General features: G+C 49.7%; 1 protein-coding gene across 1 annotated transcript in view; it reads right to left on the reverse strand.

Annotated features, from left to right (window-relative positions):
* Positions 1–22,534, reverse strand: part of LOC146868995 (carboxypeptidase M-like) — a 400,744-nt gene that overhangs the window by 63,053 nt on the left and 315,157 nt on the right. The window contains exon 8 of the mRNA XM_085624970.1: positions 6,483–6,631. Coding sequence (XP_085481096.1) covers positions 6,483–6,631 — 149 coding nt within the window. The remainder of the gene's footprint in view (positions 1–6,482; positions 6,632–22,534) is intronic.

Here is a 22,534-nt window from a genome sequence, read left to right on the forward strand (position 1 = left end):
CCGTGGGGGGGGTCCCCAATCCCCCCATGGTCCTAGCCGGCTCCCCGCGTCCTGCGGGAGCCGGCATTGCTTTTCACCATGAGGAGCAGCTAACATGCTGCTCCCCATGTGGAAAAGCAATCTGCTTTGCTTCATTGAAGAGAGAGCAGGTTTCCCTGCTCTCGCTTCAATGAAGCAAAGCAGTTTGCAATGGCAGGGCGGGAGCCGTGAGGCTCCCGCCCTGACATTGCAAACTACAGTGTCCCGGGAGTGGGCACCCCGGGACACTGCAGGAGCTGGCCCTGGGGGGTGGCGGTCCCCAGGGCCTATACAAGGCTCCAGGAGGGGGGCTGCGTGGCCCCCCTCCCACATTTTGAAGTTGCCCCGGGGGGTGGCGGTCCCCGGGTGTGGGGGGGCCTGAGAGTCCCCCACGCCTATATTATGTTCAAGCCCCGGGAGCAGGCCTAGGGGGTCAGGGTGTTTCTACACTGCCCCCTTTTCGCGTTTTGCAACGTTTTTTGGGGGGTTTCTTGTGCCTCGGTTCTAAAGAGGCACAAGATGGCTGCCAACACTTCCTGATTCAGAGTGTAGGCAGCCAATTAAAATTCAGCTTGTGATCGGGAGGGTGCGCGGATCCCCCGAGGCCATTGATATATATGTACTTTTAACTGTAATTTTCTCATGAACTACTGAACGGATTTACACCATTTAAGCAAAAGGCACGAGTCTGAACTGAGGATTACCTCTTTGCCAAATTTGGTGTAATTCCGTTCAGCAGTTCGGGCTGTAGCTGCGGCTAAAGGTCCTATGGGAAAATGCATGGGGAAAATGCGTTTTGGGACCCCCCTTTTTTCTCGCCCCCCGCTTGACGAATCACCCCGAGACTTTCAGGGTAGGAGCGGACTGGAGCTGGCCAACAGTTTTGAAAATTTCGCGAAGATTCGTCAATCGGCGCTAAAGTTATTCCAAATAGAATGTTGCGGATTTCCTATGGTAAAATAGGTCCTAACTATATCTACCTACTGGCAACCGCCAGTAGGTGATATATGATATATACATATATATCTATATATTGAAAGAAACTTTTACCCAAGGCTGGCACACCCAGGAGAATTTCAAGCTCTAAATCAGCGAAGGACAAAGGCACAGTCCCCCACTGCATCCAAGGTCCGACGCGTTTCGAGTGTAACTCTTCCTCATGGACCAATGCAAACTGACAACAGCTGTGGGCAACGAATCTTGTCCTCTTTTATTTCAACATCTCGTAGGTACTCGCTCCAATGAGCAGAGATGCATGGTGGGATTCGTAGTACAATCCAACCCCAGTGGGTCACACGCTGCTGGCAGTCCTTAAAAAAATAAAAAAGCAGGGAATTAGGATTGTCCTTGTGCAATCGCTCATATAATCAAAATTCGTTGCACACAGCTGTTGTCATCATGCGCATTTGTGTGAAGAAGTTGCCGGCAAGCAGGAAGAGGGAGCCCCGGGACGCCGCACTGCAGGTAAGGTAATTTATTTACTTTTTTCATTCTTTAAATTATTTTAAAATGAGGGCGGGCGGCGCGTAGTGGTGCTACGCGGAGCGCGCGAGTGCGCGTAGATTTTGCCACACTACGCGCTGCTCCACGTAGCACCACTACGCCCACTATGCCCAGGGTTAGCTGTGAGTTCCTTTTTGATTTGTGCTCTGTTTGGTATCCCGATTTGACTCATGTACTGCATCCTTTACCTTCCTCTCCCTCCAATTGTAAAGCGCTCTGATATCCCTCGGGATCATGTTCGCGCTATATAAAACTTTATAAATAAATACAAAATAAATAAACAGAGAGGAGAGAGGAGTTGGCCTGAAGGCTAGGGCGGTCGACCTCGATTCTGGGGAACCGGGTTCGAGTCTCGGCAATAACGCTAAACATCCTGTGATTCTGGGCAAATCACTTAATCTCCCTGTGCCTAAAAAAAATGAATGTGTCCTCATGTAACGTAACTGGTGCTATGTAAAGTGCTCTGATACCCGATACCGGATTAAGTTTGCGCTATATAAGCTATAAAAACTCTGTTAAAAAAAAAAACCAGACCCCTCCAAGTCCTCCTCACCTTCATCTGGGAGCCACTCAGGGCGGTAGGGAATGCCAGGAATGAACAGTGGGAAGAAAGTACCCTCCGGCGCCAGTACCGACGTCGGTCGACGTTGGTCCAGCGCCGTGTCCATATTGGGGGTGAGGCTGGGGTTGATGCCAGTTGGGGGAACAACCAGCGTCGGGGGCTTCGTCACTGGAATCAGTCTATGAGGTCAAATGACGCCGATCCGGATCCAGCCCTGGATCCATGGAAGCCCTGCGGCGCCGGGGTCGGAGCTGTCAATATCGAAAGCCCAGGGCCCCCAGCTGGGTCCGTGGGGTCCGAAGGCGCACCTGCAGAGTCGGGCTGCCCAAAGATGCTGTGCAGCGCTTCGTAAAATTGGCAAAGCTGGGCAGGGGATGCTCCGGCTCCAGGAAAGGGAGGGAAGCATGGAGCCATCCCAGCAGGCTCAGAGGAAGGAGCCGGAGTGAGATGACACTCCGGGTCCCGCGTCTCGTCAGCCAAAAGACGGGGAGAAGGCGAAGAGCGATGATGCTTCTTTGCCTTCTTCTTGTGCTTCGACTTAACCGAGGAGTGCAAAGACTTTGATGACGAATGGTGATGACTCCGTGATCGGTCCCACAACCTTTCCCTCGACTGGGACCTTGAACAGCACGTTGAGCGGACTGCTGGGCCTCCAAAAGCTTTCGGGACCTCTCCCGCAAAGACTTCGGATTCAGGGCCCGGCAGTCAGAGCATGACTTTGGGTCGTGGTCACGCTCCAGACACCAAAGACACACGAGGTGCGGATCAATGACCAAGATCAACTTGTGAAAGGAGTCACAAGGCTTGAAACTGGGCCGACGGCTGAACATCCCTTGAGCACAAGGAGTCGGAAGACTCAAAAGACGTTGAAAAACAAAAAAGGTTAGTCAAAAAGCAACTAAGAGGCAAGTTCTGTTCGGATTTGCGCTGGCTGGTGTGGAAAAAGATAAACTGACGTCAGCTCACAGGGGTGGCGTCTAAGTAAACACTGCAATGTCATCCCTGCGACCACGACGCCGACGACAGACACTGAGTCTACCGACGCCACCTACCGACACGCAGGGGTACTGCTAAGAAAACATTTTTCAGGATCCATTCTGATGCCTGGTGGCAATTCTAAGGTAAGGAATCTATAACTAATAGTCTCTTTCAAATAACCATAGTTTCTTAAGCATATCGACAATTGCCGGTGGGAAGCTTAATATATCCAGGATAAAGAAAAGGGTTTTCCAGTTGGTCGAACACCTTTTCTGCATTCATCATAAGGATCGATGCCTTCTCTTTATTAACTGTCAAATAATCGATGACTTCTATCAATTGATCGGTGTTTGCTGCCATTGACCTCTTGGGCAAAACGCCGTTTTGATCCAGACGAACCAGTAGTGCGCACCCAACGCCCAGGTCTTCATGAATGATTTAGAGCCCACATTCAGTGGCCTTATGGGGCGGTATGAATTGGGGTTGAGGGGATTTTTCTCTTTTTTAATAAAACTAACAACAACTGATTCTTAATTTTCTTTTAGATATTTTGGCTCCTTCATTTATGCTATTAAAAAGGATTAAAAAAATGGAGGAAGTTCATCTAGAAAAGTCTTGTGTACTTCCGTAGGAATCCTGCCGCTCCCGCCTGCCTTAGCATTGGCCATATTCTTTAAAGCGGTGACAACATTGAGGATTCTATTTCACTATTTCATGCACTTTTTTGAATGACCAAAACGTGCGGGAGCTGCAATCCATTAAAATACTGTTGTAAATTGTGCTTCAAAACCCCTTCAGCTTCTTCATAAAAGCTCCTGTAGCAATTAGGAGACACTCCTGATATTTTTGCTTTTTCAGTCTCCATTACACCTGTGGCAGGATTTCTAATTTTATTAATTGTTTGCATGTGCCTCTGAAAGGAGGCACTGGAGGACAACCGAGGCAGAGAACTACTGAAGGAATGGAGGTGCTGGAGGATGGTTGAGGCAGAGGGATGTGAAGGGGGCCTCTGAACTACTCAATGAAAGGAGGCACTGGAGGACCACCAAGGCAGAGAGCTACTGAAGGAATGGAGGTGCTGGAGGATGGTTGAGGCAGAGGGATGTGAAGGGGGCCTCTGAAAGGAGGCACTGGAGGGCAACCGAGGCAGAGAACTCCTGAAGGAATGGAGGTGCTGGAGGATGGTTGAGGCAGAGGGATGTGAAGGGGGCCTCTGAACTACTCAATGAAAGGAGGCACAGGAGGACAACCAAGGCAGAGAACTACTGAAGGAATGGAGGTGCTGGAGGACGGTTGAGGCAGAGGGATGTGAAGGGGGCCTCTGAACTACTCAATGAAAGGAGGCACTGGAGGACAACCGAGGCAGAGAACTACTGAAGGAATGGAGGTGCTGGAGGACGGTTGAGGCAGAGGGATGTGAAGGGGGCCTCTGAACTACTCAATGAAAGGAGGCACTGGAGGACAACCGAGGCAGAGAGCTACTGAAGGAATGGAGGTGCTGGAGGATGGTTGAGGCAGCGGGATGTGAAGAGGGCCTCTGAAAGGAGGCACTGGAGGACAACCGAGGCAGAGAACTACTGAAGGAATGGAGGTGCTGGAGGATGGTTGAGGCAGAGGGATGTGAAGGGGGCCTCTGAAAGGAGGCACTGGAAGACAACCGAGGCAGAGAACTCCTGAAGGAATGGAGGTGCTGGAGGATGTTTGAGGCAGAGGGATGTGAAGGGGGCCTCTGAACTACTCAATGAAAGGAGGCACTGGAGGACAACCTAGGCAGAGAACTACTGAAGGAATGGAGGCGCTGGAGGATGGTTGAGGCAGAGGGATGTGAAGGGGGCCTCTGACCTACTCAATGAAAGGAGGCACTGGAGGACAACCGAGGCAGAGAACTACTGAAGGAATGAAGGTGCTGGAGGATGGTTGAGGCAGCGGGATGTGAAGTGGGCCTCTGAACTACTCAATGAAAGGAGGCACTGGAGGACACCCGAGGCAGAGAACTACTGAAGGAATGGAGGTGCTGGAGGATGGTTGAGGCAGCGGGACGTGAAGGGGGCCTCTGAACTACTCAATGAAAGGAGGCACTGGAGGACACCCGAGGCAGAGAACTACTGAAGGAATGGAGGTGCTGGATGATGGTTGAGGCAGAGGGATGTGAAGGGGGCCTCTGAACTACTCAATGAAAGGAGGCACTGGAGGACACCCGAGGCAGAGAACTACTGAAGGAATGGAGGTGCTGGAGGATGGTTGAGGCAGAGGGATGTGAAGGGGGCCTCTGAACTACTCAATGAAAGGAGGCACTGGAGGACAACCGAGGCAGAGAACTACTGAAGGAATGGAGGTGCTGGAGGATGGTTGAGGCAGAGGGATGTGAAGCCGGGCCTCTGAACTCCTCAATGAAAGGAGGCACTGGAGGACAACCGAGGCAGAGAACTACTGAAGGAATGGAGGTGCTGGAGGACGGTTGAGGCAGAGGGACGTGAAGGGGGCCTCTGAACTACTCAATGAAAGGAGGCACTGGAGGACAACCGAGGCAGAGAACTACTGAAGGAATGGAGGTGCTGGAGGACGGTTGAGGCAGAGGGACGTGAAGGGGGCCTCTGAACTACTCAATGAAAGGAGGCACTGGAGGACAACCGAGGCAGAGAACTACTGAAGGAATGGAGGTGCTGGAGGATGGTTGAGGCAGAGGGACGTGAAGGGGGCCTCTGAACTACTCAATGAAAGGAGGCACTGGAGGACACCCGAGGCAGAGAACTACTGAAGGAATGGAGGTGCTGGAGGATGGTTGAGGCAGAGGGATGTGAAGGGGGCCTCTGAACTACTCAATGAAAGGAGGCACTGGAGCACACCCGAGGCAGAGAACTACTGAAGGAATGGAGGTGCTGGAGGATGGTTGAGGCAGAGGGATGTGAAGGGGGCCTCTGAACTACTCAATGAAAGGAGGCACTGGAGGACAACCGAGGCAGAGACATGTGATAGGGGTCCCCTGACCTACTCAAAGAATGAAGGGCGATTAAGGTGGGGAGATGTGACAGGGGGCCTCAGAACATGGAAGGAATGGAGACACTGGAAGACGGTGAGGCGGCCATTGCACTACTCAAGGAATGGAGGTGCTGGAGGGAGGTTGAGGCAGAGGAATGTGAAGGGGGCCTCAGAGCTATGGAAGGAATGGAGGCGCTGGAAGACGGTGAGGCGGCCTCTGAACTATGGAAGGAATGGAGACACTGTAAGACGGTGAGGCGGCCTCTGCACTACTCAGGGACTGGAGGTGCTGGAGGGAGGTTGAGGCGGTGAGATGAACGTGGTGGCGGCGCTGGAGGGCAGCTGAGGTGGATGTGCTAGAGGGAGGTTGAGGCAGAGGTGCTGTGGATGAAATGGAGATGCTGGAGGACATTGCTCACAGAGAGGTGGTCTCTGCTCTCACCTGGAAGGTGTAATTTCCGGGCAGTAACAGCTTGTAGAATTCTCCAAGTGCGGTGGTTCGATGTGAGAGGCTGTCCTTCCTGTTCAATATTTGAAGAACAGCTCCAGGTAGAGGCTTGCCTGCAGCATTCAGGACACGACCTTTCAACCCTGCAAGAAGTTACAGAAGAGGAATGCTGAGATGCAATTAAACATTAAAAGAGAGGAAGCTAAGCATGTGAGGAGGGGTGAGGCTGTTAAATGTGTCTAGACTGAGGCAGAAAGAAGTGAAACAGGTGAATTTGGCCAGAGTGAGGCAGGTGAATATGTCAAGAGAAAGGCATGTGCCTGTGAGTGGAAGAGAAACCAAAGACACAAATGCCACTGGAGTCAAACTAGCCTGGCTGATGAGGTGTGATACCCCGAAACCGGTCCTAGGATGCTTGTTTCCAGTCCAGGTAAAACCTGGCTTGGCAGTTCGGGTTGGGCTGTTCCCATGAGGCACAGGGTCAAGACTGATTTGCATATGGTTGGTTTAAACTGGATTGGCATAGGGAGCAAAACATAGATGGATTTAGGCCCAGATCTCTGTACTGGGGTGAATGTATGACATTGTTCTGCATTCTGTCCATCATTGTTGTTTTAACAATTGTCACCCTAAGTGGGATGGGTATGCCCAGACGTGGGACCCGTGCTCTTCATGCCACTGGAGTCAAGCTAGCCTGGCTGATTTGGGATGTTACCCCCTTAACCAGTCCTAGGATGCTTGTTTTCAGTCCAGGGAGAACCTTGCAAGGCAGTTCGGGCTGGACTGTTCCCATGAGGCACAGGGTCAAGACTGATTTGCATATGGCTGGATCTGAACTGGAAATGCACAATGGATTTTGGCCCAGATCTCTGTACTGGGGTAAATGTTTGACATTGTGCAGCATTCATCCATCAATTGTTCTTTTTGTGTGTGAATGAGAAGCAGGGAGGTTGAGCAAGGGTGAGGCAGATTAATGTCTGGATCGAGGCAAGGGAACGTGTCCGGAGAGAGTCAGGTGGGTACAGAGTAAACCAGGCAACTATGGGAGAGAGACAGTTGTGTGAGAATAGGGCTAGTCGGCTTGTGTGGATGTCACACAGTGAGTTTGTCTGGGAATGAGGTAAGTGAGTGCATATGGAATAAGGCAGGCGAGCATGTGTAGAAGTAAGGAAGGTTTGAGTGAGTGAGGCAGGAGATTGTGTGTGGAAGAGTGAGGCAGGTGTGTACAGGTGGCTGTGCGAGAGTGAGGAATGTGCCTGTGCGAGAGTGAGACAGGTGTGCGCAAGAGTGAGGAAGGTGACTATGTGAGAGTGAGGCAGGTGTGTGCGAGAGTGAGGAATGTGCCTGTGCGAGAGTGAGACAGGTGTGCGCAAGAGAGAGGAAGGTGACTGTGTGAGAGTGAGGCAGGTGTGTGGAAGAGTGAGGAAGGTGACTGTGTGAGAGTGAGGCAGGTGTGTGGAAGAGTGAGGAAGGTGGCTGTGTGAGAGTGAGGCGGGTGTGTGGAAGAGTGAGGCAGGTGACTGTGTGAGAAAAAGGCGGGTGTGTGCAAGAGTGAGGGAGGTGACTGTGTGAGAGTGAGGCGGGTGTGTGCAAGAGTGAGGCAGGTGACTGTGTGTGAAAAAGGCGGGTGTGTGCAAGAGTGAGGGAGGTGACTGTGAGAGTGAGGCGGGTGTGTGCAATAGTGAGGAAGGTGACTATGTGAGAGTGAGGCGGGTGTGTGCAAGAGTGAGGGAGGTGACTGTGAGAGTGAGGCGGGTGTGTGCAATAGTGAGGAAGGTGACTATGTGAGAGTGAGGCGGGTGTGTGGAAGAGTGAGGGAGGTGACTGTGTGAGAGTGAGGCGGGTGTGTGCAAGAGTGAGGCAGGTGACTGTGTGAGAAAAAGGCGGGTGTGTGGAAGAGTGAGGGAGGTGACTGTGAGAGTGAGGCGGGTGTGTGCAATAGTGAGGAAGGTGACTATGTGAGAGTGAGGCGGGTGTGTGCAATAGTGAGGAAGGTGACTATGTGAGAGTGAGGCGGGTGTGTGCAAGAGTGAGGGAGGTGACTGTGAGAGTGAGGCGGGTGTGCACAAGAGTGAGGAAGGTAACTGTGTGAGAGTGAGGCAGGTGTGTGCAAGAGTGAGGAACGGGTCTGTGAAAGAGTGAGGCAGGTGTGGGCAAGAGTGAGGAAGGTGACTGAGAGTGAAGCAGGTGAATGTGTGAAAGTTAGGTAGGTGACTTTGTGTGCGAGTGAGGCAGGTGTGCGTAAGAGTGAGAAAGGTGACTGTGCGAGAGTAAGGCAGGTGTGAACAGGAGTGAGGAAGGTGACTGTATGAGAATGAGGCAGGTGTGTGCAACAGTGAAGAAGGTGACTGCGCGAGTGATGCGGTTGTGCGCAAGAGTGAGGAAGGTGACTGTGTGAGAGTGAGGCAGGTGTGTGGAAGAGTGAGGAAGGTGGCTGTGTGAGAGTGAGGCGGGTGTGTGGAAGAGTGAGGCAGGTGACTGTGTGAGAAAAAGGCGGGTGTGTGCAAGAGTGAGGGAGGTGACTGTGTGAGAGTGAGGCGGGTGTGTGCAAGAGTGAGGCAGGTGACTGTGTGAGAAAAAGGCGGGTGTGTGCAAGAGTGAGGGAGGTGACTGTGAGAGTGAGGCGGGTGTGTGCAATAGTGAGGAAGGTGACTATGTGAGAGTGAGGCGGGTGTGTGCAAGAGTGAGGGAGGTGACTGTGAGAGTGAGGCGGGTGTGTGCAATAGTGAGGAAGGTGACTATGTGAGAGTGAGGCGGGTGTGTGGAAGAGTGAGGGAGGTGACTGTGTGAGAGTGAGGCGGGTGTGTGCAAGAGTGAGGCAGGTGACTGTGTGAGAAAAAGGCGGGTGTGTGGAAGAGTGAGGGAGGTGACTGTGAGAGTGAGGCGGGTGTGTGCAATAGTGAGGAAGGTGACTATGTGAGAGTGAGGCGGGTGTGTGCAATAGTGAGGAAGGTGACTATGTGAGAGTGAGGCGGGTGTGTGCAAGAGTGAGGGAGGTGACTGTGAGAGTGAGGCGGGTGTGTGCAATAGTGAGGAAGGTGACTATGTGAGAGTGAGGCGGGTGTGTGCAAGAGTGAGGGAGGTGACTGTGAGAGTGAGGCGGGTGTGTGCAATAGTGAGGAAGGTGACTATGTGAGAGTGAGGCGGGTGTGTGCAAGAGTGAGGGAGGTGACTGTGAGAGTGAGGCGGGTGTGTGCAATAGTGAGGAAGGTGACTATGTGAGAGTGAGGCGGGTGTGTGGAAGAGTGAGGGAGGTGACTGTGTGAGAGTGAGGCGGGTGTGTGCAAGAGTGAGGCAGGTGACTGTGTGAGAAAAAGGCGGGTGTGTGGAAGAGTGAGGGAGGTGACTGTGAGAGTGAGGCGGGTGTGTGCAATAGTGAGGAAGGTGACTATGTGAGAGTGAGGCGGGTGTGTGCAATAGTGAGGAAGGTGACTATGTGAGAGTGAGGCGGGTGTGTGCAAGAGTGAGGGAGGTGACTGTGAGAGTGAGGCGGGTGTGCACAAGAGTGAGGAAGGTAACTGTGTGAGAGTGAGGCAGGTGTGTGCAAGAGTGAGGAACGGGTCTGTGAAAGAGTGAGGCAGGTGTGGGCAAGAGTGAGGAAGGTGACTGAGAGTGAAGCAGGTGAATGTGTGAAAGTTAGGTAGGTGACTTTGTGTGCGAGTGAGGCAGGTGTGCGTAAGAGTGAGAAAGGTGACTGTGCGAGAGTAAGGCAGGTGTGAACAGGAGTGAGGAAGGTGACTGTATGAGAATGAGGCAGGTGTGTGCAACAGTGAAGAAGGTGACTGCGCGAGTGATGCGGTTGTGCGCAAGAGTGAGGAAGGTGACTGTGTGAGAGTGAGGCAGGTGTGTGGAAGAGTGAGGAAGGTGGCTGTGTGAGAGTGAGGCGGGTGTGTGGAAGAGTGAGGCAGGTGACTGTGTGAGAAAAAGGCGGGTGTGTGCAAGAGTGAGGGAGGTGACTGTGTGAGAGTGAGGCGGGTGTGTGCAAGAGTGAGGCAGGTGACTGTGTGAGAAAAAGGCGGGTGTGTGCAAGAGTGAGGGAGGTGACTGTGAGAGTGAGGCGGGTGTGTGCAATAGTGAGGAAGGTGACTATGTGAGAGTGAGGCGGGTGTGTGCAAGAGTGAGGGAGGTGACTGTGAGAGTGAGGCGGGTGTGTGCAATAGTGAGGAAGGTGACTATGTGAGAGTGAGGCGGGTGTGTGGAAGAGTGAGGGAGGTGACTGTGTGAGAGTGAGGCGGGTGTGTGCAAGAGTGAGGCAGGTGACTGTGTGAGAAAAAGGCGGGTGTGTGGAAGAGTGAGGGAGGTGACTGTGAGAGTGAGGCGGGTGTGTGCAATAGTGAGGAAGGTGACTATGTGAGAGTGAGGCGGGTGTGTGCAATAGTGAGGAAGGTGACTATGTGAGAGTGAGGCGGGTGTGTGCAAGAGTGAGGGAGGTGACTGTGAGAGTGAGGCGGGTGTGTGCAATAGTGAGGAAGGTGACTATGTGAGAGTGAGGCGGGTGTGTGCAAGAGTGAGGGAGGTGACTGTGAGAGTGAGGCGGGTGTGTGCAATAGTGAGGAAGGTGACTATGTGAGAGTGAGGCGGGTGTGTGCAAGAGTGAGGGAGGTGACTGTGAGAGTGAGGCGGGTGTGTGCAATAGTGAGGAAGGTGACTATGTGAGAGTGAGGCGGGTGTGTGGAAGAGTGAGGGAGGTGACTGTGTGAGAGTGAGGCGGGTGTGTGCAAGAGTGAGGCAGGTGACTGTGTGAGAAAAAGGCGGGTGTGTGGAAGAGTGAGGGAGGTGACTGTGAGAGTGAGGCGGGTGTGTGCAATAGTGAGGAAGGTGACTATGTGAGAGTGAGGCGGGTGTGTGCAATAGTGAGGAAGGTGACTATGTGAGAGTGAGGCGGGTGTGTGCAAGAGTGAGGGAGGTGACTGTGAGAGTGAGGCGGGTGTGCACAAGAGTGAGGAAGGTAACTGTGTGAGAGTGAGGCAGGTGTGTGCAAGAGTGAGGAACGGGTCTGTGAAAGAGTGAGGCAGGTGTGGGCAAGAGTGAGGAAGGTGACTGAGAGTGAAGCAGGTGAATGTGTGAAAGTTAGGTAGGTGACTTTGTGTGCGAGTGAGGCAGGTGTGCGTAAGAGTGAGAAAGGTGACTGTGCGAGAGTAAGGCAGGTGTGAACAGGAGTGAGGAAGGTGACTGTATGAGAATGAGGCAGGTGTGTGCAACAGTGAAGAAGGTGACTGCGCGAGTGATGCGGTTGTGCGCAAGAGTGAGGAATGTGACCGTGTGAGAGAGATCACGGTTTTTAAATGGCAAAACAGACAGGCAACGTGAGCAGCAGCCATGCATGGTTTCCAATGGGCAACATGGACTGGCGATGTGGGCAGCAACCATGCACGGTTTTTACAGGGGAAAATGGACTGGCAACATGCGCAGCAGCCAAGCATGGTTTCTAATTGGCATAACGGACTGGTTATGTTAGCAGCAGCATGCACACTTTTTACTGGGCAAAACGGACTGGCGATGTAAGCAGCAGCCATGCTCGGTTTTTACAGGGCAAAATGGACTGGGAACCTGAGATGCAGCCATGCATCGCTTCTACAGAGCAAAACAGACTGGCAACGTGAGCAACAGCCATGCACAGTTTCTAATGGACTGGTGACATGAGTGTAGGAGAGTAGGGTCTGCTATCCTATGGTCACCCCAAATTTTTGCTTTTTGCTTCACTGGTTTTCGACGTATTGAGGCTGTGGGCCTGCCAATCAGACCCCCAGCCTGCTGTTCTCTCTGCTAAATTGACACTATGCACTTTAGGTGCATGACCCATTGGAACTGGATCACCCTGTGAGCCCCTGTACTAGGGTACACTATGTACCCAGGGCATTGGTGTATCTAAGGCCTACCAGGGGCTGAAGCATGTATTGTGCCACCCCTGGCCTGGCCTAACAAATTTGACACAACTGGCTGATCACTCAGCTGCGGTAAGTTGGTGTAACCACCTCTTACTTAGGTGTAGTATACCTATACCTAACCTTAAATGGGACACATGTTAACCTATAAGTCACTCCTATGGCAGGCCTTGACAATCCTGAAGGCAGAGTGCTTGGTTCCATGTGAGATGGTGTTCTGGCATGAGCTGAGCCTGTCTGCAGTGGTCGGAACAACTTCCTTCTACCGTTTCCAGATATCGTCATACCATATACTCTTAAGTGCATTATGAACCTCGCGGTTAAATGCTATCTTTGGTTTGGCTTTATCAAAACATGTCGAGTAAGGTGTCATACGAATTGGAATACTAACCCCTCGCCAATTCTGGCGACGGGGTTAGCATTCCACCCTTCTAGAGGGACACGACATGTACAGTACCTGAAACCCGGGTAAAATCAGACATAGCCTCAGCTCCACAAAATGGATGCTGCCACCACAGACACAAGTCTGCCCTCCTGCTGCTGGGAGTCCTTCCAGCTTGGGAGATGTGGACAAAGGGTTTCCTGCCAGGGGAGGTGCGTGCACCACCCCAGACAGGATTTTGTGTATTGGTCAGGTAGGGCTTGAAAGAACCCAGACATGCCTGAGGCTCACAAGGAGCCTCGGTGCATATGCCAGTTCAAACCGGTCCTGGGGCACACCAGCCCCGGACCTGGGGCGAGCTGGACAAAGGATTGGGGGTGTAACCACCCCCCTTCCTGGTCCCACCCTTAGGGAGGGACCTAGCAGGTAGTCCGGCCCCTAGAATCCGCTTAAAGGTAGGAGCTGTGTCCTAAGACTTCAGACATCCTGGAATCAACTTAACAACAAGAAGAAGACGGGAACTTCGACGCTCTGCTGCACAGAGGACTGAAGGAAATCTCCCCTATGGTCAGGGAGTGACCATCTTGCTAACGCAAGCACCAACCAGCTATTGAAGGTCTGCTTTGCCGCCGCCTCCTGCCGGAGCCCGAGCCCAGAGCCCGACAAGACCTGGACCTCCAGACCTCTCACCGCCCGATCCACAGTCCCTGCAACGAAGGAACCCGTGGAGGCACCGAGACACGTGGAGCCAGCCATCTTGGAAGACCGACGACAAGCTGCAAGCGCAACGACAGAGGCTCCCTCCAAGTTGTGCTTTGGGTCCTGAGAAGCCCAACCATCGAGCAGCATCTGCACCAAAGGTGAGCCCTCCAGCATCTCCACGATCTGCGTGGGGCCCCTCTGCACTTTGCATCTCGACGCGCCTGCCCGGTCCCTGGCCCGTGGGCTAGTGGCCATTTTGGCGACGAAACTTGAAATCAATGATGCTGGTCTGGTTGCTCCAGACTAGCCCTAGCTGCTCTCCAAAAGAGCAGCCCCTCTGACCTTGCTGGTCAGAACAATCAGCTTTCCTCTCTTTCCACGACTCCTGCCTTTGCCAAGGCTTGTTTGCTTCTTTCGAGTCGCCGACACCGCCGACAGCGAGAGCCTGCGTGGGACAGCTCGTGACTCGACTCCTGGACATCGTCGACCTTCAGGGACCACGTGGCTGCGGAGACAAGCTACACCTCTTTGCCTGTTTGCACCCGACATCGCCTGGTACCTACCTGGTGCCACGCCGGTCACTGGCTAGTGACTGTAAACACTGTCCCCTCTGCTTTCAGGTCTTCTACAACTCCGATCCACCCTTGGATCCAACGCAGCTCTTCTGGACCGACCGCCTGCAGCATCTTTGTCACCAGGCTCCATTGAATCGATAGAAGAAACCCGACGCACTTCGAGACCTATGCACCCGCTTCCTGTGGGTGAGGTAAAGCTGGCACTCCGGTGCCCAAGTGTAGAGAATCATCTCTAGTGTCTGTGTTTCGAATCTTGAGATCGTAGTACACCCAGAAGACCCTTTCTGCAGTAACTTTGTAACTTTTACGCACCCATTGAAAACCTATGGGAGCACGCGTGTGACTTTCTGCACTGCACACGCGACCCGTGGACCTCCTGGTCACTAACTGAAGTTAGCTCCTTGTAGGCCCAGTGATTCTAGAGGCCCTAGGCCTTCTCACTTTCCTGTTCGTGGTACTTATACCACTATTTTAGTATATGGTTTGAGTGGCCACCAGGGCCCATCCATATAAAGTGCAACTTCTGTATATTATAACATTGTCTTGTTTAACGATTTGTGCTCCTGTGCTCATAAAGAGTCTAGGGGATACTTTGAGAAATAAATACATATATATTTTGAATATATATCTGTGTGGTGTCCTTTCATTGGTATAAAGGGGGGTTACATTTGGTAAAACAGCCTGCTTAACACGCTTTAACAAGTTTAGCCTCAAAGACTGCTTAGCCTACGCTACCACTAGGGCAGCTAGTCCGAAAAGGTTGACTTACAACCACACCATAGGGGTTGCTTGGCATGGTACAAGGTGGTCACTTTAACTAGTGAACATCATATACCAGGCCAACTTCTCACATTGGTGAGCAGCGGTTGGATTTGAGCTTGCTGTGTTTTACCATTGTAATCTCTTGGTTACCAATTGAAAGATCACATAGGTACCTGTAGGTACATATAAAACAAGATAGATATACTTAAGTTCTACTGAACTTAGTTGTTGTAGAGCAAAGGGAGTAGCACACCCTGACTACAACTACTAGATAGGTTTAGTAGGTAAACCCAAGTGTAGGTAGATTGCAACACATCCACCCACACTTAAGAGCAATGGAGGGGGCAGAGGGGTCCAAGGTACCCATCTCTGTCGAGAGTGACCCCCAGTGGGCACCAACTCTCTTTGCTACCCTAAATCAAAATGAGCTCAGGCAGTTGGCAAATATCAGGGGCCTTAAACAGCCCAAGAACCCTACTTCTGCTGAACTTAGAGAGCTTTTACAAGCTGATGAAGATCAGAAAGCTCTCACGAAAGCCTCCCAGTTAGGCCCCTTAGGGACTGGAACAGGAGGCCCTCCTTCTGAAGATGCTACTGAGGTACCCCTTTCCAATAGTCATCCCTTAGATGAGAATCATACAACAGAGGATGAAAGTGATAGGGATACAGATGCTAGTGGGGATGAAGGGAGAACTAGCCCAGTGCCAAGTGTTATACGTGGCCCAGCTAACCTAAGGCTATTGGGGACTGACAATGGGATCATCCCATTGGATCTCCCCAGTGGACTTAACACAGGGCTTGGGAGGCAAAGGAATCACTCAGGTGAATCTAATGCTTCTCATGCCTCTAGAGGCTCTCAAGGTCACTCCAGGAGAAGGATGACCACCCCTCAGAGGAGGGAACATGAGGCCAGAATGCAGGAAGCCCAGCTGAGGATCAGGAAGCAGGAGCTAGAGGTAGCCCTGATGGAGGAGAAACTGAACAAGGCTAGGCAACCTAAAGAGAGTGGGTCTATACCCACTGGTGGCAGCATTGTCCCTAAGGACAAAGATAGGGTCTTTGACAATAGGAACCTGTCCAAGGTTGTGCCCCCCTACAAAAGTGGGGATGACATCCACAAATGGATGACTGCTCTTGTGAGAGCCTGCAAAGTGCAGCAGGTTCCTGAAGACCAGTGGGCAGCAATCTTATGGCTCTCCTTTGAAGGAAGAGGCAGAGATAGACTCCTCACTGTTAGGGAGGAGGATGTCAGAAATTACAGAGCCCTGAAGAGTGTCCTAGTTGATGGGTTAGGCTTAACCACTGAACAGTACAGGTTAATGTTCAGAGACACCCAGAAGACACAGACTCAGGACTGGTCTGAATACATTGAAGGTGCCACTAAGGCTTTGGAGGGTTGGTTGCTGGGAAGTAAGGTATCTGATTATACAGGATTGTACAATTTGAGGATGAGAGAACAGATTTTAAATAACTGTCAGAACCAACAACTGCATCAACACTTGGTTGACTCAGATCTGACCTCTCCCCAAGAATTGGGAAAGAAGGCAGACAAATGGGTCAGAACCAGGGTTAAGCAAAAGAACCAGAACCAGGGCCAAGGGGGTGATCAGAAGAAAACAGACCAAAAGGGTGGAGATCAGAAATCTAAAGACCAGAAGTCTTCAACAGGGCCCCAAACTAGTACTAACGAGGGTGGGTCCCAGCCTAAAGGGAAGAAGAAAGAAGGTCCAAAGAAACCCTGGTGCAAATCTTGCAAGAATACAACTCACTGGACTAGTGATTGTAAGAAGTGTGGTAAATAATTTAATTACCGGGACTTAATTTGATACAGAAAAATAATAAAAATAGCTCAGTAAAATAAGAGGCAAAATCCGTGATATTAGAGGTTCGGAATGGGCTTTATTCCAATGGACGATTCGAATCGTTGACTCCAGGTTCCATCACCACGGAGGTTCAGGAAGTGAAGTACATACTTTATTGATAAGTAATCACTTTTATACAATAGGCATTACAGTGAAGCAAATGCAGGAGGCGTAACAATTGATAGTAGAGATAAAACATACATGCGTAGCAAAAGTGGGCGTAACTGGGTGTAACTAAAGAACGTCATCAGGTATGATGTCATAATAGGGTGGTTCCATGAAAGAATTTCGCAATGTCAGCAGAAATACTTGGCAGAAATGCACGCGCAGCAGCATGACGTATGATTGACGTGCGACTAGGGGGTGAAGGGGATTTGACATTTAGCTCTACATGTGGCGACAGATGTCTGGAGGGTCAAGTCAACCTAATCCCAAATCATATCTAACATCCTATGTTTAAAGAACTATGGTATCACAAAAGAGAGGTCTCTTAGAGTAGAATCTTATTCTATACTGACTATACTGACTGTTAGTGCGTGTACAAGCGTCTAAGTGTCTACACTAGATGCGAGGGCAGAAGTCTTCCATAATAATAGGGCTATGAATTACTTGCATAAAGACAGAGAAGCCGGGCCTCTGCTCGGTAGCTGGAAGAATGTTTACTTAAACTACTAGACAGGAATGCATTGGGCAGGGAGCGGAGCAGATAATTTCGAAGGTGAAATACAGTTTTTGGCAGGCAACAGGCTGATGTCAGGCACCGTGAGCCGCGCAGGGAATGAGACAAAGTTCATGGTCACAGATGCAGGCTCAGACTGGAGCTTTCAGAGGCAGAAGGCAAGAAAAGCTTGATGACAGAATCAGGGCCTACTTGCCTGGACTGTAAAATGGCATAAGTGAACCATATAAAGCCGGTGGCCTTTCATACTTAGGAATGGAATATCCGACCTATTCATGGCGGATCTGAAAGAGGACATGTTGACGGTGGACGCACATGTGTTTGCGTCTTCATAACTGGAACTGGAGGGAACATACATGTACTTGTGATTCATACATGAAACCGTTGGGGTCCAAGATAGGGGACATAACTGATCAGAGAAATCCATATTTCCACATTCCCTCCTTGTCCCCTACTTGCCCGTTAAGAGATATCAATCTTCATCAATCCATTGATCTGTTCATATAGCATCATTTGTTCTTCTTTTTTCTTCTGGGATGAATGAAATCTTGGTGGTGGAATACACGATGTGGCACACAGACCACAGATCGCTGGTCCACATTGTAGACATAGACAGCAACTGAATAGTATGAGAAAGCCAATACCTAGGAAGGATAGGACCTTCCATCCAAAGGTAGATAATACACTCCAAAACCAACCGGACCAAGTCCAGGTGCCTGGATTCTGGTGTATCTGGCTTACAATCTTATGAAGGCGAGTTATGGCTTTATATACAGATGGCGAATTTTCTGGTATGAAAATGCAACAACTTGATCCGATGACCCTACAAGCTCCGCCCCTATCGGCCAGGATGACGTCAAGGACAAGACGATTTTGAAGCACAACAATCCGCATAGCAGACTGCTCTTCTGTTAAATTGCCTAAGGCGGAAATAGTTTCGTTCACTACTGCTTCAAGGGTTCTAGTTAATCTACGTATCAGCTTACTATTAGTAACGGTACCTATATAGGGAAAGAGACCTTTATTGAAATCTGTGTATTTTTCCCATGCTGTTTCAGTGTAATCGACTATTGGGAGATCTCTCCTTTCTCTATTGTGTACTAAATGAGTATTTCTGTGATAATCAGGAGGAGCTAGGAAAACAGGTGGCAAAAGGAATCCGATGTAGCAGGTACCATCCCAATCTAGAGGCAGACGTATATATGCCGTCCGACCACATATAAAATAGGAATGGCGGGAAGCTCTAAATGTCGACTTGCCTTGATCACTAAATTCTATTACAGTGGTGCATCTACTATGGCCCATATGTATGGAACCATTCTTTCTTACACATAATTCACCTTCTACTGGAAATATTGACATAGCGGGCAAAATTGGAGTAGCTTCGGATTCGACATTTAGGATCATAAGATTAAGCGTAAAATTACCTAATCCATACACTTCGTTTTCCAGATCAGTTCCTGTTCTTTTGGGAAGTCCCTCCTTGTTAGGGTAGCAGACCTTAAGTAAAACTAAGTTCAAATTTCCCCATACCCAGTTGTCTTGATAAACTGCAGAATTCGAATCTAGGGAATTGATTAAACTAAACCATGCTCCACAGGAGCCGTTGTGTGTGAACGGGTATGGAAAGAGAGGTAAAATTCCTTTATAATTCTGATAGGGAGGGAGTCGGCCACATATCCAACAATTTGTAGCATTGCTAACCTGATGGGAATGATGTAACATACTAATAAACGTGTTATTGCGCAGCGCAAATCTATAAGACAACTCATGCAGAGGTAATTCACTAAAAGAATGTTCAGCAGTAACCTTATAAACATGTCTAGAAATAGGATAATATATGTGCAACAATATACTTGCAGTAATTATTAAAAGACTTAAGAAAAACAAAATTAATAACGTCACTGTGCAATGACTACGCAGTGATTTACAGTACGCCTGTCGTTTCAGTTTTATCCTTCTGTTTCTTTCTCTATACAGGTCTAAGTGATACATGTCAGAGACAAATTCGACCGATTCACCTTGGAGAGGACTTAAACAATCAAATTGCCTGACTGGTTAGACCTAAGTTTTAGTTTGTACTGTTCGTGGTTACTCAGTTCAACCAAAGGAAGTTTTGAGTCAATCGAGGAAGACACGCAAGGTGTGTCGTTTACGTCTGACGACAGTCCATGAAATTTCTTGATATGACTTGAATGTATCCAGCCTTTTCGACCTTCGATCTTTACGGCTGTCCTTGTCGTTAGCAATACGAGCTGAGGCGACCTCCACCTAGGATCCAGCTGAGACTTCCGATCAAAGTTCCTCACTAAGACCAAATCTCCTGGAATTACGTCATGGGGTTTCACCTCAGTGTTGTCGGGAAAAGCTGCAGCTACCTGTGAACGACAAGATTGTAGTGCAGACATCAAGGAAGCCAAGTAATCTGTCAGCATATTACAGTCAATATCAGTTATTTTGCGTGGTATAGGCGTCCCCCACATATTTGGTGGTCTACCGAAGATCACCTCATAAGGGGATAGCCCTGTTCGAGAGTGTGCTACCATTCTCATGTAAAAGAGTGCAACGGGTAAAGCTACTACCCAGTCGACACCTTTCTCTCTACAAATTTTGGACAATCTAATTTTCAGGGTCTGATTATGTCTTTCCACGAGACCTGCTGCCTCGGGGTGTCGGACACAGTGAAACTTCCACTGATAACCTAGCAAAAGTGAAACGTGTTTCATTAGTTCGGATGAGAACGGCTGGCCGTTATCTGAGTAGACAACACGTGGTAAACCGTACCGTGGGAAGAATTCTCGAACTAACTGTTTGGCAGTAGTCGGGGCAGTGTAATCTGAAACTGGGTATGCCTCTGTCCAACGGGAAAGAGCACAGACAACTACGAGGACATATTTGAATCCTCGACATCGTTCCATCTGGATATAATCCATCTGGAGGACTTCAAAAGGGTGATCAGGAGGCTGAAATCCACCCTGTTCTACGGGAATGCTTTTTCCTGGGTTAAACTGACAACAGATCATACAGGTACGAACTTTTTGTTTAGCTGCTGCTCGTAAATGTTTGTTGAACCAAATGTGTTGGATGCTGTCTAGCATAGCTTTTTCTCCTAGATGTGCTGGACTATGTACAGTGTTAATAACGACTTGGACCATTGAATCAGGAAGGAACCACACAGATTTTTCCTTCGTCATCCATCCTTGATCCGTTTGGATCCCTCCTAATTCAGTCCATTTCTTTATTTCGTCTGGAGTAGCATGTGTCTGTATGTCAATTACGTCAAGAGCGGGATCCTTAACCATCATGCAATGTGTTGGTGTCGGGACTATTGTCTTTGTCATGTCGGATGTTTGAGTTTGAGCAGTCTGTTTAGCTGTTCTGTCAGCTAGATCATTGCCTTGAGAAATGATATCAGTAACTTTCGTATGAGCTTTACATTTCATAATTGATATTGCAGTGGGTAGATGTATTGCATCTAATAAGGCATGAATGAGGGGTCCGTGCTGAATGTGGGCACCGTGAGAAGTTAAATAACCTCTCTCTCGCCACAGCACGCCGAAGTCATGTACAACTCCGAATGCATAACGTGAATCAGTGTATATGTTGACTTTTTTATTTGTGGCTTGAATACAGGCTTGTGTCAGAGCCATGAGCTCTGCTGCTTGAGCGGACAAGGTATTTATACAATTTGTTTCAATGATTTCAGTGTCTGTTGTGACTGCATAAGCGGCCACTAACTCTCCTGTACCTGTTCTCATACATGAACCATCTACATACAACGTCAGATCTGGGTCTGACAATGGGACGTCTGTCAAGTCTTGTCTGGGTTTCGTCGTGATAGTGATAACTTCAATACAATCATGTGCAAGTGGGTCTGTTCCATTTACAGGTAACAGTGTGGCAGGATTCAATGTACTACAACGTCTGATTTCTATATGTGGCTGGAACAATGTTAATTCGTAACCAGTGAGTCGTGCTATAGTCAAGTGTTGTGTTTGTGTGCGGTTCAAGAGAACCTCTACTGCATGTGGTACTTGAACTGTCAATGGATGTCCTAATACTATGGCATCGCTTTGTCTGATTGCTAAAGCTGTTGCTGCCACTGATTTTAGGCATGCAGGCAAAGCCTGAGCTACGGGATCTAATGTACTAGAAAAATAAGCACACGGTTTGTGTGATCCTGCTTGTTCCTGAGTGAGTACTGACAAAGCAGTACCTTCGCGTTCTGTAACAAAGAGTGTAAACTGTTTATTGTAGCATGGTGTTGCTAGAACAGGTGCTTGGCATAAGGATTTCTTTAGGCTTTCAAACGCTTGTGCATGTTCCTGAGTCCAAGGGAGAACAGTCGATGTGGCTGCCTCCTGTGTTGTCAATTGAATGAGTGGTTTTGCTAGAAATGCATACTGAGGGATCCACTGCCTACAATATGAAGTGAGGCCTATGAACGCCCGCACCTCCTTTTGTGTCTTGGGTATTGGCATGTTAGCTATTAGCTGAATGCGGTCGGGTGTAAGCTGCCTTCCCTCCTTGGACAGCGAGTGTCCAAGATAAACAACTCGCTGGACACAGAATTGCAGCTTGGAAGGGGACACCTTGTGCCCCTTTTCGGCTAGACATTGTAAAACTGTCAGTGATGCTTTCTCACATTCAGGTTCGCTTCTAGCGGTGATCAGCAGATCATCGACATATTGAAGCAGGGCAGTGTTGACTGGCATGTGGATACTGTCGAGTTCTCGTTTCAGTGCTTGGCTATAGATGCTGGGGCTTTCTGTAAATCCTTGAGGTGCGCGTGTGAATTTAAAGCTACGTCCATTTAAACTAAATCCGAACAAGTATTGGCTTTCCGGATCTATTGGGACGCTGAAAAAGGCATTCTTGAGATCAATTACAGTAAAGAATGTTGCTCCGGAATCAATAGCTGTCAGTAATGACGAGATATCTGGGACCACAGGGAATTGTGGCACAATGCATTTGTTCAATTCGCGCAGATCAATAACCAATCGATACACTGGCGGGGCCTTTGGATCTGTTCGTTTAAGAATCGGAATTATCGGGGAATTACATACATTGGAGTCTGTTTCCACAACCACTCCTTGGGCAATGAGCTCGTCAATGATTTGTAGTAAAGCCACTACAGCATCTGGTGGTAACTTGTATTGTCGCATTCGTGGTAGTACCACTCCTGCCTTTAGTGTAACT

The sequence above is a fragment of the Triturus cristatus genome, chromosome 1_2, assembly GCF_964204655.1.
Source record: "Triturus cristatus chromosome 1_2, aTriCri1.1, whole genome shotgun sequence".
Lineage (NCBI taxonomy): Eukaryota > Metazoa > Chordata > Amphibia > Caudata > Salamandridae > Triturus > Triturus cristatus.